The sequence below is a fragment of the Xiphophorus couchianus genome, chromosome 6 (assembly GCF_001444195.1).
Source record: "Xiphophorus couchianus chromosome 6, X_couchianus-1.0, whole genome shotgun sequence".
Lineage (NCBI taxonomy): Eukaryota > Metazoa > Chordata > Actinopteri > Cyprinodontiformes > Poeciliidae > Xiphophorus > Xiphophorus couchianus.
Genome location: NC_040233.1, coordinates 14,378,581 through 14,397,201, shown reverse-complemented (window position 1 = coordinate 14,397,201; position 18,621 = coordinate 14,378,581). Strand labels below are relative to the sequence as shown.

Below are 18,621 nucleotides of genomic sequence, written 5' to 3'. Positions count from 1 at the left end.
ATGAAACATACTTTTACAGGAAAATGGAAAATAGTCTACAATGCATAATATTTCCTGGTGTTCTTGAATGGCGCACCTGTCAAAATGTCACCCCTTGAATAGGACACGCCTCTTCCAGAGGGGTGAATGTACAATCTCCGGCCTGGTCGGCTCCTCATTGAAGTTCTCGTTTTCACTTGAAGCAGATCATGTCCAGAGTGGAGGTGTTTAGGGACGCCAACCTTCGCTCTCTGCTGCGCGAGTTGCGTACTGACATAGCGATGGCGGTGGATGACCCTTTTCCTATTGTGTATGGCTTGGCAGACAAAAACATAATCACAGAACAACAGCTGCAGGTAAGCAACAGGAATGTATGTCCAAACTTTTATTTAGAGGTGAAATTCTTTAAAAACCTATCTATGTTTGTGGATAACTACATTCAGTTGTTTGCTTTAGATTTTCACGGGACAGCTCTGTCCGTCACATTAATCTGTACATCTGTCATGCAGTGTTTTGAAACCCACACACTAGAGCATTTTGTTTTCTCTAGGATACTCTTAAGAAGGAAGGGAGCGAGGGGATTCACAAAGCCATGTACTCCCTCCTTTCGTGGCTGTTGGAGCAGAGCAGATCAACTCTCCAGGCTTTCTGGAGCAACCTATCCAAGGACTACAACATGGACAGCTACCCCAAGCTAAAGGCACTTCTCGCTAACCTGAATACCAGTCTGTGAAGTCCAATTTCCTTGAAAGCATTTCCTTCTTATAAAAGTCTTGTCTTGACCTCATTTGACTTTAACCGATTCATTCATTCTGCTGATTCTGTTCGTTTAGGACCGGATGCTCCGCGGTCCAAAGCTGAAAACAAATCTTATGGAGGAGTTAAAGCTTCTCACAGCAAGAAGAGGAGCCATGAAGACAAGGGAGCAAATGTTCAGCATTCAGAGTATCATGCTAAGACAAGCGATGGAACAGGTCGTCTTACTTTCTTCCAAATCAGTTTTTAATCCAACAGCATTTTTCCAGTAAGTTTATTGACAAATTTAGCTTACCGTAACTTAGATTTTCTACTCTTGTACCAGTGAGTAAAGTCAAGTTGTACAGAGTGAAGAGTGAAGCGCGAGCACTGCAACTACCATCTGGAAACAGTAATACAATATATTATTGACTAAAATGAACCTGCATTGCTTTTATTTCATGTTAGAAATATATCAGAATTCTGCTACAGCTCTGCAGGTGGTATCTTCCTCTGTTCAGAGAGGCGTAGCCCTTTCCTCTTCTTCATCTTCCTCCTCTTCAGATCTTCCTTTCAGCCAGGACAAAAAAGAAAACACACAAATCAAACAGGAGCGTACTGCACTGGATGGTAAGACTTTGAAAAACTGACATTGTTACTTTTTAAACTTTGATTAAACTGCTTAATAGCATTGGGAGACCTTACCATTTGGTCACATGTTTTTTTTTTATGTGAGAAATTGGTAGCAAGATGTGCTGTTTTTTTCTGTCTACATGAGAAGATATTTGAGGCAAACAGTATTGTCTTGAAACAGGCTCCGTCAGAAAGTGCATCAAAGGTGCTGAAGGTTTTCACTCGTACAGTTTAGCAGAGAAGTCCCACGAAAAGTCCAAATCTGCGAGTGCCAGGTTTACCCACCAGGGGGAGGCAAACCCAATAATAGTAAGCCATCAATGTCGTCAGTGGTGCTTAAATGAACGGTGCTGTTTTATTTCTCATCTGATCTCAGCTGTGTGTGTTTGTTGGTGTGTATAGATACACTCTAATGATGATGAGTGTGCGCTGTGTAAGGATGGAGGGGAGTTGATTTGCTGTGACGGCTGTCCTCGAGCCTTTCATCTGACCTGCCTCAACCCCCCACTCACTTCCATACCGAGGTAAACAGTTACAGAGGTAAATGTGAGAAGCTTTTAGATAATAGACATTTGATTAAAGTCTTTTAAAAGTAAAATGCATTTTGTGATTAACAGTGGCTCTTGGCAGTGTGAGTGGTGCTATGGGCTTAGAGTGAAACAAGAAAATGCTCTACAGCTTGTCCAGGTGTGTATATAAAGCCTTTCATTGTAATATAACATTTAACACTGTCTGAAAAGAATATGGGTAGACTTTATATAAATAAGGGACTATTTTTCATTATCGCCGATGATTATATTTAAAATATTCCAAAATCACGATTCTGTCAGTGTGTAAGTATCCACTTTAATCTAGTGCTTTACTTAAAGGCGATGCTCTGTTCTTCAATTCAGGTTCTCCCCACTCAGCCTCAGCAAACCAGCATAAACAACACTAACTCCATCTTAGACAACTCTTTCTACCCCACTTTATCATCCTCCGTCACGAGTGTCACAGCCTCTATCAAAGCATCGAATGGCAAAAACCAGGTGAGGCGCTTTACTTCATCTTTCCTCCATCTTTGGATCTTCTTTACCCTTTCTGCTGCTTCTTGCTTGTTATAAATGTGAACTGTGTGTCCAGTGCTCAGGCGGAGAGATGGTCGCCCTGAGGGAGGTGTGTGGTGTTTGTCACCTTGGGGGAGATCTGACTCACTGCCTTCAGTGTTTAAAGCATTTTCATGCACATTGCCACTTTTCCAAGTAAGACAACCACTTTTTTTATCAGTGACATGAGAAATATGTTGAATTAAAAATACAAAAGTTATTATGATGTACAGAGCCTTGAACTTCTTCTTATTTTGCCATGTTGCAAAACTTTACTTTAATACCATTAAGTTAAATCCAGTGTAACCAGTTGCTTTAAATATGGAACAACAAAAACATAGGTCTGTATCATATGTTATTGAATTATAAAGGAAAACAGGACATCTTAGATAATTAATTGAAGGTTTGTAGACATGTTTGTGCACTGAAGGTAAATATGTTTCAAAAATGCTTCTTTAAGAAATGATTGTAGGGGCCAATCAGTGTGGCACCCAAGATTTTATTTAAAACAATGTAATAACACAAGGGCCTTTTGTATAAATGTCTCCCAATAAATGTTTGGATTAATTTATATTTTCAGTATGAGATAATACCATAGGGTGATGTATAGCAACCATAGTTTGTTTCTTCTTATAACTCAAGCCAAAATACACTGATAGCAATAATATCTAAATGTTCTTTTGATTCCTGATCACATGTTCAGATCCCTTATTTGGTGTTTCGTGCCCCATAATGGGATCGTGTCCCTAATTTTTCAGAACCATTAATCGGTACTGTGCAGAGCAAATTTCTTTTAGCTCCCTCTCTGTCAGGCTAGTATTGATCAGCCATACCAGTATTGCATTAAGAGTGTGTTTGTAGAGTCAATTCCCAAGTGCTGGCTAATGGATTACGAATGGCTTTTTGCAGAAGTAACTCAGGGTCAGCACTTTCAGAAAATGATGTTAATTATAAATGAAAGATAGATGTCCTATACTTTTGTTGCACTACCTTCTTGATATTGGCCTTGGTTTTAAAATGAACATCAATCAAATCATCCGAACCAGTTTTACATAGACCTTGATGTACTAAAATGTGTAATAATTTTGGAACTGTGTTTAGCTTGGTGATTTAGAACAGTTTGAAGCTGCCTGTCTGCAATGCTCAAATTACACATTGATCGAAGGAAACCTGATACTCTTCAGTCTGAGTCACTTGCGATGTGTTTGTGCTTCAAAGGGGAAGATCTGTCTGCTTGTCCTGTTCTAGACCATGGGGCAGCTCTGCAGAGAAAGAAACCGAGCCCAGAGGCATGCAGGTGTGTCTACAGACCTTTACAACAGAAACAAAGGAGAAGAAACGCCTGCACATGCTGCATTGTAATCATTGTACTCTTTCTGGTTTGTGTTTAGCTTGCACCTTCAGTCCAGAACTCATTCAGTCAAGATCAGAGCACTTCCTTCTCTGAACCAGTCGTCAATAAGGACGAACTGGACTCCATCTTGGAAGATGTAAGGGTGGTACATATCAAATGATGCAAAAATGAAGTCATTATCTTCTCTGATTGATGCTTTATTTCTGCTGTACTTTAAGTATATTCTGATTTGACTTGAACTTTAGTAATGATTTATTATTTACATAACAGCTGAATTGACTGGGGATGAATGTTAGACTCGGGTATTAACTGGCTACATTTGCCGTTCAGTTCAGTTAATCTTGAAGAACACATCATTTTGCATTTTGAAATGACAAAAGGATATGTGCTCGCAACATCTCATCTTTCTTTTTCTTCTGCTCTTTCTATGGCAGCAGAACTCAATTGACGGCCTGTTGCAGTGGGCCTTCCACAACATCTCCAGGCCTTTTCCAGACTCTCAGGGATGCTACAAGTGAAAAACAATTATGCACTCCAGGTTATAAAAACAGGAATGACAAATTGACCCCCGGGTAATTGAATTCAAACAGCATAATCACTCATAAGTTACAGCCTCTCTCCCACTTTAATTTGGAAATAAATGTTTTATGATAGCAGTTTAATTTTAAATTGCTTTATCATTTTTTTCCTCCCACTTTTCTCTGTGTGTTTTCTGTACTTGTGCCAATAATCTTTTATTATATGACCTTTGGAAAAACTTTGAACTTTAACAAATTTTTGTCATCTGACCACAAACCTGAATGCATTTTAGAAGGATTCGGTATGATTGAGTATTGCAGAATTGTATAGTGGAAGTAAAATATTTGCAAAGTGTCTCAGATCAGACACTCCAACTGGATGGAGAAGACCTTTGAAAATAAGTTTTCAAAGTTTTCCAGAGTCCCAGTTTGATTTATTTTGGGGTTTTGACTATGCCATTTAAACACATTAAAGTGCTTTGATCTAAAACACTGTATTTCTGTCTATATTTTTAAGGTTCTTGTGCTGCTGAAAGTTTTTTATAACCTCTAACCCCCCAATCTCTAGGATAGACCTGTATGTAGCACCATCTATGTTCCCACCCAAACAGGGCCAGCTTTCCCCATCCCTGCTGAAGAAAATAATTCTCATGGTATTATATTGCCATCGAGGGATAGTGTGTTCAAGATGATGCAGTTTCAGTTTTTCTTTACACACAGCATGTTGCAAGAATAAAATATTAAAGTTTGGTTTCATCAAATCTGAAGATTGTGGCTTTGATTGAGAAGATGTAAAAAAAAAAATCAAATTTTTGTTGAAATATGTACAGTATTTGTAGTTGTCAGAAAATATTTTTTTTACTAGAGAAAAAAACTAAACAAAACACATTCAATGTGATAAAGTTATTTCAGAAATGTTTGAAAGAAACAGACGCTTTTTGGTACATGTTGGTTCTCTCTGACCCAAGCTTCAACCTAGCAAATATTAACAAGTGCTTCCAAGGTTTCTCTCTAGTATCAATGCAGTACGGTCAAAACTCACACAGCCATACTGGCAATAGACTTTGAACCGCAAGTGTAACTACCGCAGTCAGAATTTTATAAAAGCTTTTATGTTTGTTTTCTGTTTGCTGTTGCTACCTAAAATATCCCTAAATGCTACAAGTTCTTTCAGTCTGCTGACATCCTGACAACAAAATCTCTACTCTCAACACTATCAGGTAGTTCTGCACAAACCACTAAACCCAGACCGACACTTATCACATACATCGATGGAACAAGAAAAACAATAAAAACCTCCAAGGTTTTTAACATTATTCCTGTTTCGGATTTGCACGGTACACCAGATGTTTTTAATCCAGTGAAGCATTTGCCCTGAGAAATTCCTCTGTTTAACAGGAATTCCTGCTGGACTATATCACATAGATGAGGAATGTTGTTATTGTCATGCGATTCGTGAGGTTTATTATGACCGCCAGTGGGATGAAACTTGGACAAGAAGCACAAAGATTTTTCTCCTCTTGGTATTTGGTTTCCATGGCTCCCAGTACCTTCAGGCTCAAAACAGAGGATGATTAATATGCTTGGTGCTGCGCCTTTACACATGTGCAGATTTATTTGTTTGTCAGCACATTTATATCAAATTGCTCATGCAGCATCTTCTGAAACTATGGCTTTCGTGGGAAAGCCAGCATCACACAAATACAAAGAGGGTAGCAAACTAGCTTTTCATAACATAAATTTTATGCAAAGTAACTTCAGATTGATTCATGTGATAAAGCACTTTTTCAGTCTTCAGATTGTTTATCCATTCACGCAAATCAAATACTGTAACCAAGTTAATTTAAGTCGGAAACACATGCTTATTATACAAACTAATATAACACACAAAAACTGCTTTCTTTATTTAAGCAAAAAAGACCAAATAGTTTCACACCGCAAGGTGGCTCCCATCTGACAAATACAACAAAGCACCATCTGCTGGATTTCACTGTGCCAACACTGTCAAGCAAGCATTGCTGTATTATAAGAGGAAGTATTTCCTCTGACAAACAATGTTTGTGTTGATAGTGAAGTAAAGTGGGAATTACCCAGATTTTTTCAGAACAAAGGAAACAGACCTGCATGTAAAAAGCCCCAGAAATGGCTGAAGTGAGGAAGCTTAAGGGATTTATTTTAGGTGAGCTCAGTTGTTATACTTCAGTTATCTTTGTTTTCTGTCTCAGTTTTGTTCATTTCAGTGCATTGTTGTTTGACAAATAAGTCCTTGTGTGTTGTGAATGAGCTAACTACAGATAGCACCTGTTAAGTCATTCTAATCAAATGATGCATTTCTACACTAGACCCACATTCACCCAGAAGTGAACTCATATCTTTGCAGTCATCCCCTGTTCCTCTTGTTTGTGTTTTGTTTGTCCTCATTGAAGCTGATTGAACACCTTGTCGTAACCTCTCCATGGGCTCTGGAATGAACTGTTGACCTCAGAGGGAGTGATAACTAAAACACAAATGTTCTTAATGTTGAACTAATGAACTGGTTAACAAAGTTCGAGCCTGAGATGAGATTCAAGTAAGACTCCTACTCCAGTAGACTTGGACTTCTGATCTGAGACTTAGATCTTAGTAAAAGCTTTTATCTCATGCAATGAATTGGAGAAAATGTCAGTATGTCAGCAACTGACTACAGCAATGTTTTACTGTGAAAGGATGGGCTTGGTTACTAGCCAGTGATGATGATGATGATTTATGAGGGGTTAATGGCTCACAACAATTTGTTGATATTAATTGTAGCTTCATAATAAAAATTACATTAATGTCTCTCAAAAGGAGAAACATCCCTTATTTTTCTTATGGCATAAAACTATATCCTTTAACTGGATCTTATATAAATGATATGTGCTGAATAATACTGCATTGTAGTCTAGATTGTGGATCATCACCTTTGTTGCATAATCTCTACTCTCCAGTCAAACTATTTCCATTGCATTCATTCATGATGTCTAATGAGGAACAAAGGCTAACTGAGTTATGAGTCAGCAGTCATTTTTCCCTCACTAATGTTTCTCACCATTTTAACAGTTGGAGAGCTCCTCCTCTTGACCTGACCTACATTTTATCTTATCGATTCATCAGTGGTGACAAGATGTAAACTGTTTTAAAAGTATGTGCCCACATTTCTCAGAGTTTATATGTTTGGACAGTAAGCGAGAAGCTGTGAAACCCCTAAGAATAACAGTAAGGCAGATATCTACAGTGTTTTGTTCCTTTGTCAGTCAGTTTGAAGTCACAGGGCCATGTTCCTTAAACATACATCCTGTCACTATGGTGTTTTCCACAAAACCGGAAATTGCTAAAAATATATATATAAAAGGTGAACTTCCCCTGTTTCGGGCATCTTTTAGTCATTTTGTCTCAACTCCCTCCAAGTTTTTTTTAAAGGACCGCTCCCAGAATTGAGGAAGGGGCTGGTCTTGTCTCAATTATTGAAATATACTACATGACTTACTGGCAAAGGTGCTTTCACGCTTTGTCAATAGTATTGTTGAGGACAGGAAGTAGTCTGTGAGGGTCCCACAGCACTGTTGGTGTGAAGCTACAAAGCAGGAAATGCCAGAAGTTTGAGACACTGAGAGAATTTATGTGTCAAACAAGCTAATGATGAATCTTTAATCTCTATTGTGAGAAGAATCTTTTTTTTTTTTTTTTTGAAAATCCCAACCTTTAAACTAGGGACATTCATTCAGGGGAGAAACCTTCAACACTTCTGAAGATTTTTCTTAAATATATACTTTACTTTTTTTTGTCGATCAGAGAGTCTAGGACGTTTTAACTAGTAATGCATAACTTTGTGTTTCGTTGGAGCATAAGGTGTGACATTCAGCCGTTATTCAAAAGGAGAAAGACAGGTGAACAGGTGTGAAAGACAGGTGTAAAGATACCTCATATAGTTTTGAGGCTGTAATAGTTGTATAGGTTGCATCATACTAAGAATGTGATGCTACTCAAGTTTAAATATGTGTGTGAAGGCAAACGACCCATAATGCTTGAATGTATGGAGTACTTGAACATGCAGAGCATGTACCATTTTCCTTACTTGCATCAAAATGAGTTGTAAAGGTCTGAATAGTGAAGATGTTCATTCAACCAGAAATGAGACAAAAGCTGACTTGTTGTTCTTAAGGAGGCTTCTATGATTTTCAGATAATTCCATCTTTGAAATTTGTTTTTAACACAAATAAATTCTGTGTTGCCATGATTTAGAAAATGCTTGTTTACGTAAACTTTAGAAGCACTGTAAGACTTCGCTGGATGCCTGTGGGATTGAAATGAATGTTGTTGTTTTTTCTGAACCTTTGCTCCACTGCTTGATTTAGTGAGATGGTCCGATGCCAACATTCCTGGGTTATATAAGAGCGGTCCGAAGTCAGTAAGGTCTGAGATCTTACTTTTCTTTCAGAACTCACTGAAGTTGATCAGAACATTGTGTTTACTTGGGTGTGAAAAACTTTGTCAACAGTCCATAAACACACTCAATGCCAGTCTCGTTACAGACGTTTTCCACTCTGTCAATGCACTTTTTTCTTCTTCATGCAAATGTTCCACTTTTCACAGTATAACTGCTTTTTCTGTCTTCCCCCAAACTATGTAAATTATTTAGTTCAACAAACATCTTCCTAATTTAAAGTGATAGGTAACAATGTACACAAAACCCAATTACGGCAGTAGCAGTGGTCAGATTTTATCTCTGTTTCTTGCTCTGCATAGAGTTACATGGTCAGCTTTGAAATAGCCTGAACCTGTTTATAGAGGAGAAATCTCATCCAACTGCTCCCCTGTGTTTCCTCTTGAGAAGTTCAGATAATGACATGCTGGCAGATTGCAGGGTTGCCATTGGTATGAAACTGTAAACACGGCAGGGAAGGCTTGTTAGGACATTCCAGAAAAGTCCTCAACTGGGGGATTCTTGGAAGAGCTTGCCGGGTGTTTGCATTCCTGCTTTGGGACTACAGTGCTAACAGGGTTTCCTGTGATCATAACTATAGGCAGGGGCGCAACTACAAACTTTCTGAGGTGTATGCGAACATGTCATCCCCTCCCCACCCCCCGCCCCCGGGCCGTAAACTTGTAAAACTAATTTTTCCACAATATTTATTTATTTACTATTAATCTATTTGTATGATTTGTTCTTTAAATTGCCATTTATATTATTTTTCGGTTTCAGGAAATGATTGAGGGATGAAGAGACTGATGTCTGGTTCTTTAGGTTCTGACGGGTCTGCGGTTCCTCTCCTATTGGTAGTGTGAAAAGTGCATGAAAGCAAATATAGGGTACACAGCATTCCTTTACAAAATTTGACCTGGCTCTTATTTTCACTCCCACTTAATATGTTATGAATTTTATCTGTAATATAAGTTTAACAAATTTTGAGAAAAACAATTGGCTCCTACTGGCCTTGAGCAAGTTATCAACATATAATATCTCACCCTCAGTCTCTCTATAGTTGGCAAAGGAGTCCCAGTGGTAGAATAGAATAGAATAGAATAGAATAGAATAGAATAGAATAGAATATTCACAGTAGGAAAAGGCAGGTGTCAAAAGCAGCAAGTTAATACAAGTAGAATCATGCATATGCCCACAAAAGTAGAAATATATAAATATAAGAATAAAAGACCATGGAGAAAGGAGAAATTTACATGTGCGGTTATTAAAAAATACCATATTCAAATTAGTAATGTTCAAATAAGTAATGTGCATTTGGATAGGTTAATTTAGAGACATCATAAATGTGTCTCTAAATCTACACACATACACATATATATATGACCCACCAAACCGGCACCAGATGGTGAGGCAATGTAGATATACAGTATATATATATTTAGATATATTTATAAATATATATATATTGTCTCACCATCTAGTGCCTGTTTGGTGGGTCTGCACCTGAGGAAATGCACCTCCAGTTCCTTGGTTTTAGCAGCATTTATCGGGAGGTGGTTCTGCTGGCACCAGTCCACAAAGTTCTGCATTCTGTGATAAAACCAACTACAGCAAAGACATCAGAGAACGTCTGAAGATGGCAACCTGGGAAGTTGATGGAGAAGTCTACAATTCCGAAAGTGAAGAGCCGTTTCCTGTCTTCTTGTCAAAAGACGTGAATAAGATCTCAAAGCCACATTTTTATAGACTGTTCAGTCAATATTATGGATAAATATTTGTTTCACTCATTAGTTGTAGATACACATAAGTTGCAGGTTTAGAGACCAAGGCATTAGTTTTCAGTGCAATAACATTGATCTTTAAAACAATCTTGCTTACATTTTGTAACATTTTTTGTACAGATTACAATATAGTTTTGTCTAAATGGTTATGTAAGATGGCTTCAGATTACTGACAGACGGTAAACGTGGAGATAACGGGACGGAAGCACATGTAACGGCAGCCAGCCAGCCAGCATCAGAAATGTGTTACTGATTCTGCTTGTTTTCCAATAATATCAAGTACACAGCAGTTCTACAGGCACTTTATCTAACTGGGTTCAGAGCACAATGTGACTTTTCATTGGCTTCACAGAGATTACTTCTTTGCCCTTCCATTTCATATTATCAATTACTTAAATAACCGCAGATTAGATATTTTCCCTCTGGTTTCTGTCCTGACACTAAAAATAAACCATTTTGTATGAAATAAAATAATGGGCTTTTATTAGTTCACACAATACCGAGTCTGTGTCAGACCTCAGCTGAAACCATTTACATATCTCACAGCTGAATCATTGCGACTTGATGGGGCAACAACAAAGCTGGAAGTCATAGAGACTTTTTTTTCCAGTCAACAATTTTAGAAATTGTTTGATTTACACAAAAGTCTTACAGTAAGTGAATGAACAAGCTGCAAAAAAGGAGCAAATTGCTTTTTACTTATCCTGAAAGTGCGACAAGAGGGCAATAACTGCTGCCTGTCAGAGTTAAAACAGTTTAACTAGAAATTCCTATCAAGTCCAAGATTTTTAATGTGTCTAACTATTTTATTATTAAAATTATTTTAATATTTTTAAGCGTCAGTGTTCTTGAAAATAGTATTTCCATGCAGGAGTAGGGCTTTTATTTCAGCAAAAATAAAAATAAAGTATTAAAAGTTTGAATGAAAGCAGATCATTGTCTTCTTCAAATTTTAAATATGGGGCATCATATTGTTACAATAAATATGTAATATTGTATAAAGGTGCAAGGTTTTATTTCACAACTTGGTAAGTATTTATATTGTAATATCAAGATATATTGTTCTAATGTGCAAAGTAAATAGATCTAACATTGTAATGTATTAAAAAAACATAATTTTACTGTTTTCTTTTCTTATTTGAACTTATTCTAAAAAATATATGATCTTTCTTAGGTACCTTAAAACACCACTGTTACGATTCCAGGTTTTGTTACTTGAGACCAGGATAAATCATTTCAAAAATGTTTTCAAAAAGGACACACATGAAAAGAATCATTTTAAAATGGCATTTGTCAGGGCATATCTAATAAATGCTAATAAAAAGTAGATTTTTTTTCTGGTCTTCCACAAAAGTGCACAATAAAAGTGGAAATGCTATTAGCCGTTAAGTAATGCTCGATATGTGATCCTACATGACATAAATAGACTAGAGATTGTTTGCTGTCAGAGTTGGATTCACTCCTCCCATTCCGCTAGGGGGCTCTGTAGTTGTTTTGCATTGGTTGTGGAGGGGAGGTGAAACAAGAGAAGAAACTTACGGCAGGCCAGTAATGAACCGAGACTGCCGTTAGCTGAAGCTAACAAGCTGAAGCTACACTAAAATCATATTCTACTGGCCTTCATGAGTGTTGCCCAACGTGGTGAGTTATATTAATGCTGTAAGCTGTGGGGAGATTAGTTTTTTTGTTATCTGTTCTAAGCGTGAGCTTGCTGAATTTGCTAGTGCTAATTAGCCCAATGCTAGCTGTGTTTGCTGCACTGATAGTTGAATGCCGATGTTTATTATATGACGAAGTGTTCTATGAACAAACTGCCATAGCCTCCTGGGAACCGAAGAAAAAAATGTGTTCCAATTTCTTTTTTTGTGTGATTTCCTATCTAGTTGGGCCTAAAAAAACACCTTACAATTAAAATTTTTTTAAACATATTTTTATTTTTAATTTCACAGCATGTCCACTGTAATGGACAACAGGATGATTTTAGTGTGAAAATACAACTGAATTTAGAAAATGAGCAGATTATGGATTTAGAGTGATATTAACAAAAGAATAAATTTAATTTGATCAAAAAACTAAATTCTTTATCACTCTTGGTTGTTTTCTGTTGCTTATTGCTTGCACGGACAATAGTTGCCTGTGTATTTAGTTTAACATTGGACGTAAGCAGTTCTACAGTTCTTCTTTTGGATATTTTAGCGGTGATAATCCTGGAAGCACGTTTTCCTTTTGGTGATGCAGAGAAACATCTTGCATTTGGTACACCTCATGTATGTCTTGCCATTGCAGCCCTTATTCCTGCATCTTTCTGCATGCTTGATATCCACCATCTCTGGCATGTGCCTGGCCCCTAGTCTGCGTACAGAGGGCTCTGGTTGAGGGATCCTTGTTTTGGTTGGTGGCTGATACTCTTCTTCACTGTCTTCACTGCTGTCATCAATTGAAGGACTATCCAACAGCTCTTCAGCCAGGTGCAATTTGAAGTCCAGATACTGTTGGGTGTTCTTAGATGATCGATTAATCGCTTTACTGTCAGACTTGTATTGGATCCAAGCGTTTGTAATGGCAACATCAAAGAAATGAGCGATCACACGTGATGTCCATTTCTTGGTCCTGGTTGACATGCGATAAAAGCTCAGCATTCGGTCACACAGGTCTACGCCACCCATGTTGTCATTGTATTCTCTGATCACTGCTGGTCGTCGCACCTGGACATGAGCCTTTTCTTTGTTGGACCATCTGCTACAGATATCTTCTGGATCTTTCCCATACACAGTGGAAGCCATCAACACTGGTTTATTGTCAAACCATTTAGTGATTGCCAGCTCAGGCCTCCTCCGGACCACCGTCACTGATGCTCCTCTCCCTTCTTTTCGCAACTGCTTATCTTCTGGTAGCTGGCATGGCTTTGGTACTCGGTTCCTCATTATTGTTCCAGTTGCTGGAAGACCCTTTGCAAGCAAAGCATCCATGAGATTGATTGTTGTGAAGTATCGATCAAAGAATACACAGGTTCCTGTGGGAAGAGATTCAACCAATCGCAAGACTGCTGCAGCTCCAACTCCCAACCTTTGGCCCCTGAACGTATTCTTCCCTTGATACACCTCAAAATCCAGCACCAGACCATTTGGAGAGGCAAGGACAAAGACTTTTAGGCCAGTAGGGTTTGGCTTGCCTGGGACATATTGCCTGACTGGACAGCGGCCTGTGAAAGGGATGATTTGCTCATCAATGCAGACCTTGTTATACCTTGGAAGTCTGAGACAACCTTGCCTCACACGGTCAACCAATGGTCTGACTCTCCAAAGAATGTCTGACTCCTTTGTCTCTTCTGTTACATCCAGATCATCAACAATCTTGAGTGAGCTTCTCAGCTTGTAGAACCTATCCCTTGTCATTTTCCTGCTAATAACTGGCACTTTAGTTTTTTTAGCCCAAAACATTTTAACTGTGGGATAGCCAAGGCAGGCCATGTGTACTGATATGCCAAAGAAAATCTTGATTTCTTGAGCAGTAGTATTTAATGACACTCCTGTAGTTTGCAGCTGTCTTTGATTTGTAAAAGCTGCCAAATCTTCAAAGATTTTGTCGTCGATGTACTGCGAAAAGTATTGGATTGGACTCCAGTGTTCTCGGATTTTAGGGTCATTTTGACAGACAGGACGCCCAGGTAGCACAGGTGTGAATCTATTATGATGGATGGAAAAAAAACACAAATAAGTACTAAAATACTAAATACTAATACAGCAATAATCTAATATGATAATAGAATTGGATACATTAGCCTAGAACTAAATAAAACATACAAGGTAGTCCTGGCCCACAAAGCACGACGACTTTCCTGCTCCCTTTCTGGCTCTGAGTCTGTCTCCTCATCAGATACTCCTGCATCTTCTTCCTCTCCTTCTTCACCTACTTCTTCTTCACCATCTTCTCCTGTCCCAGGCTGATACTCATCCTCATCCTCATCTGACAGCTCCAAATCTGAATCTCCCTCTACTATTCGGTATAAAATCCTCTCTGCTTCACTTCTTTCTCCTACAACAATGTTGACTCATTAGATATATTAAAATGGTCCTGGTGTCCACTACAATTGACATTCATAAAAGGACTGATATTTCAAAACAGAAATAATTAAACTGTTTTCTGAGATAAAAATATTATTATTGACATGTTAATAAACAAGACTATATATAATTATCATGGTAAAAATAGCAATAGATAAAGAATAATTTGCTTACCTTTCCTCTTTCCATAAAATGTGGTTGTTGGTATGCCAGCCATTTTGATTGAAAAGAAAAAGTGAGTTCCCAGCATGCAAACCTATCACATGACACATCACTGGAAAGCCCAGGATGTCCTCTAAAGAGTACTGCAGGGCTTGATAGGGTAACTCAAAATAGTAAAAGAAAATACAGGTGAACAAAATGTCCACTATAAAGGACACAAATGAATGGGCTGGGTCTCAGGAGGTTATAACTGGTTAGTAAAGCCTAGCTAATAAATCTGTGTTTAAGTTTGTGTTGATTGAATTCTGCAATACTACGTATTGATGTTTAGTTTTTTCTTACTTTATTTACAGTTTAACCGGACCGTGTCCGTGTAAAAGCACTCGGCAATAAAAATAAACAACAACGACTATCTTATGTTCTTTGTAACATTCAGAATAAAATCGTTGAATTACGATTATAAGCCCTACACTGTCTAAAGAAAGCTTTAATCTATGTACATACACAGTTTCCTATAAATACAGAGCTCAAATGGAGCTTAAAAAACTGCAATTTTTCCGTCACATTCAACACCTTCAAGGCAGCCGCGTCCATCAACTACCTGCATCAACTATCAGCTCTTCATCGTTCGTCACAGACTGCTGATTCCTGCCATAGGCCACATTCTCTTCATTGCCTCAGGACCGATGGAAAGCCCCTGGTACATTTTCAGAGCTGCTGAGCTTGAATGCAGGCATGCGGACACAGAGCCCCTCTCTCTCACCTTCTTTCTACAGTGCCGTAGGCCAAAGCCAGCCATCAGATCACATGCTATGTGCAGCCTCAGCAGCAGAGGAGCGCTGCTATTTATTGGGAGCATGTGTGTGTGTATGGTTGTGGGTGTGGGTTCGAGTGTGGGGGGGCCAAACAAGTCCAGGTCCAAATGAATGACTGGCATCCTGGTGACCTCCCAGGATGGCATACAGCTGCTGGTCAGGATGAATGTTTCAGGACGGGTGTCATTGCTTTTTTCTGCATCAGCCAACTGCAGTAGACATGTTGTCTCCAAGGCAAAAATTTATTCACACCTCTAAGGAGCAGCTATGCCAGATTTTGCAAGTGGACCCCAGAGAAAATCTCAGAGTGGAAAAATGATTTCAGATTTTCCAGGAAATTGTTTTATTATTCAAAACTGGCTTTTACATTTCAAAAGAAAAATGCTAAATATTTTAATGGCATTTGGATAGCAACTAAAGTCAACTGAGTAATTAAAATCTTCACTTTTAATATCTAACAAACTTGTAGATATCTTTTGTTGCTTGATTTTATGTTCTATTTTACATGCAGTGTAATCTTTGGCAAAAAAAATGACATATAAAACTTTAATTAACAGAAATATGTGGGCTGAAAGAATCAAAGAAATGAGGCAGAAGAAATTAGGCAAAGGGAAAAATGGAAAGAAGAACATTATTACAGGAACACTCAGCTATTTCCCCCCAGAGCGTTATGAGTAATGCGCCTGAAATCAGAGGCTAGACACTCAGGGTTGTTATTCAAAGGGAAAGTCAAGTTGCTATGGTATTGTAAACATGTAAATTTTATGTGCTTAATGAAGGTGAATTAGTTATTTCTCAATGAAGCCAAATTCCTATCAAGTCAAGAGCAGGTGTTGAACATCTTTCAGATCATTTAGGACTTCAAAGTTTTGTACATTTCATTTTTCATTGTTCTGAGGTTCAGCTTGGTCACATACCAAAGTAAACACTACAAGAGCAGTCTGAGGGTGTGTCATTTTGCCTGCAATGGCCTAAAATTATGGGCTTAAAGCCACAAATTTACACAATTTGCAGTCTCACTCTGTTGAGCTTACTTATTCAGTTCAACAGCATGATATGTTGATCCTTGTGAAATGTATGCTTCCTAAAACACTATTTTCTTTTGTGCTACACTTTACTTTGTACAGAGGGTCTAGACTCTTGGGTATCAAGAAACAAATGGCTTCCATGGACTCTGTTGAAATTTAAAATTTTATCCCATCACTTTTTGTAATGTGCCAGTTTGACACTATGAAGCTTACTGGAAATGTAAACGATTCCCATGGCGAAGAGAGACGTACTGAGCCAAACAAGATGATTATTAATGTTAATTCAATATCTGGAAGCTTGGCCAACATTCTGAACCCTTCCTCCACTGCCAAATCGACATCATCCTTTATAACTTCTCTGTTTGTTCACTGATTGGCCCGATTTAAATTCTATGGTAAAAATCCAGCTCACTGGGAGAAATCCCAGACAGAGCACTGAAGCCACAGTTAATTATTGTCCATGTCACTTGATCCCAGCTGCTGAAAGCACTGAGTTCAGTGAAGCAAAATGCAACATCTCAAATATTATGAAAGATAAGCAAATGAGGAATTTCCAGTTACACAGACAAAGCAGGGAATTGCTTAAAACACACACCTAATCTCCTTAGGAAATTAACATACAGTAAAATTCTAGTATTTTGGAAATGTTTCTTTTTTGTACAACATGCTTAGAAAAGAGGAAAGGACCCACACCCTCTGAGAACTGATGCCACCTCTTATAGCAAATATGTAATGACTAATGTCTGTGGTTTTCATAGACTTCTGTTTCAATACAAGCAGTGCATTCTGAACTACTAGTGTATCTGAAAATTGCAACTGGCATTCACAATAGATTACAACAGATTACATTTTGGGCACTAAAACGTGTATGAGACATCTGTTTTAGCAGCAGCAGATTTACTTCTTCTGAGTCATGCATTAGGTCTGTTTGTCTGGAACATCTGCAGATTCCTCCTTCTCTGCACCAAGACATGCAGCAACATGCCATTTTATTTCCTTTGTACAAGTGTGCAAGGTTTGAAAAGGAATTCATGCTTGTTTCAACATAAATTCACATGAAAACCAATATCAGCCCTGGAAGCAATTCCAAACTGCAAAGACATGGGAAGCTTATTGTCAGCGTTTTTCTGTGAACCGGATACCACCAGAGCGCTGCACGCCTCACCTTTGTCCATTGTGTTTGTGTGAAAAAGGAAGCAAAGCAGGGTTGTGAGATCCAAGGAGAGGAATCCATCGCACTCTTTCTGACTCGTATCAGTTACATTCCTCACCAATACCACCCTATCAAATGACCCCGTCTAGCTTTCCCACCGGTTCAGCGTTGTAACAAGCATCCTGTCCTGTAAAAGCTTTAAAAGTTTCTGTCTCGGGACACGTACACTCATGAAAGACTCATGCTGTGTCTGAGTCTGAAGGCTTGAACAAAATTACTGAAGCAAACAGAAAGCAAGACAGGGAGATAATCAGTGAGTCAAGAATTTAGTTTTGGGAGTTTTAGAGTAACGACCAAAAATAATGTGTCCCTGGCCATGATTACTGCAGCTTCAGGAAAAAAAATAAATGCACTCATCTGACAGAACTTTAGTAGGTCTGCTGCATATTTAAAATTTTTCAACAATGTGTGTATAAAAACAGTCATAGAGCCTCTTGTTTAAAACCTAGTTGACTAATAAATTGGACAACTGTTGCTTAGTGTATAAGATTGAAGATTAAAACAATGAAGAAAAAAATCAAAAAACATTAGGTTGCAGTGTTTTTGACCCGCATCTGTAGAAAATTATGATGCTTTTGAGAAGCAGTCAGTCTCCCAAAAATGGAGGCTGAAACAAAACTTGACTTTAGGACCTACTTTCTGTCAATACAATCATGCAAAAGATACTTCAGCCAATAACATTTATGCTATACTGTTGACTGTTTATTAGCTTCAGATTCACCGCTTAACACACAACCGGGTGCTTGTTTTATAGTTAACTGAGTAAGACATCAAGCAATTTATTGTCTTTTCATTATCTATTACTTATTGTTA

The 18,621-nt window shown here is 38.2% G+C and overlaps 1 protein-coding gene across 1 annotated transcript; it reads left to right on the top strand.

Annotated features, from left to right (window-relative positions):
- Positions 1-27: 27 nt before the first annotated feature.
- aire (autoimmune regulator) lies at positions 28-4,686 on the top strand. Its single transcript, XM_028021598.1, has 13 exons — positions 28-335; positions 530-704; positions 813-953; positions 1,061-1,126; positions 1,207-1,344; positions 1,529-1,656; positions 1,750-1,871; positions 1,965-2,034; positions 2,241-2,375; positions 2,470-2,588; positions 3,651-3,729; positions 3,824-3,922; positions 4,221-4,686. The coding sequence occupies exons 1-13, from the start codon at positions 189-191 to the stop codon at positions 4,302-4,304; spliced, it is 1,503 nt and encodes a 500-aa protein (XP_027877399.1). The 5' UTR covers positions 28-188; the 3' UTR covers positions 4,305-4,686.
- The last annotated feature ends 13,935 nt before the right edge of the window (positions 4,687-18,621 follow it).

Excerpts from the sequence above, each read along its gene's own strand:
- aire (XM_028021598.1), top strand. The coding sequence starts at position 189 with ATGTCCAGAGTGGAGGTGTTTAGGGACGCCAACCTTCGCTCTCTGCTG. Across the intron at positions 336-529 it reads TCACAGAACAACAGCTGCAG|GATACTCTTAAGAAGGAAGG; the intron begins GTAAGCAACAGG and ends TGTTTTCTCTAG. Across the intron at positions 1,127-1,206 it reads GCAACTACCATCTGGAAACA|CTCTGCAGGTGGTATCTTCC; the intron begins GTAATACAATAT and ends ATTCTGCTACAG.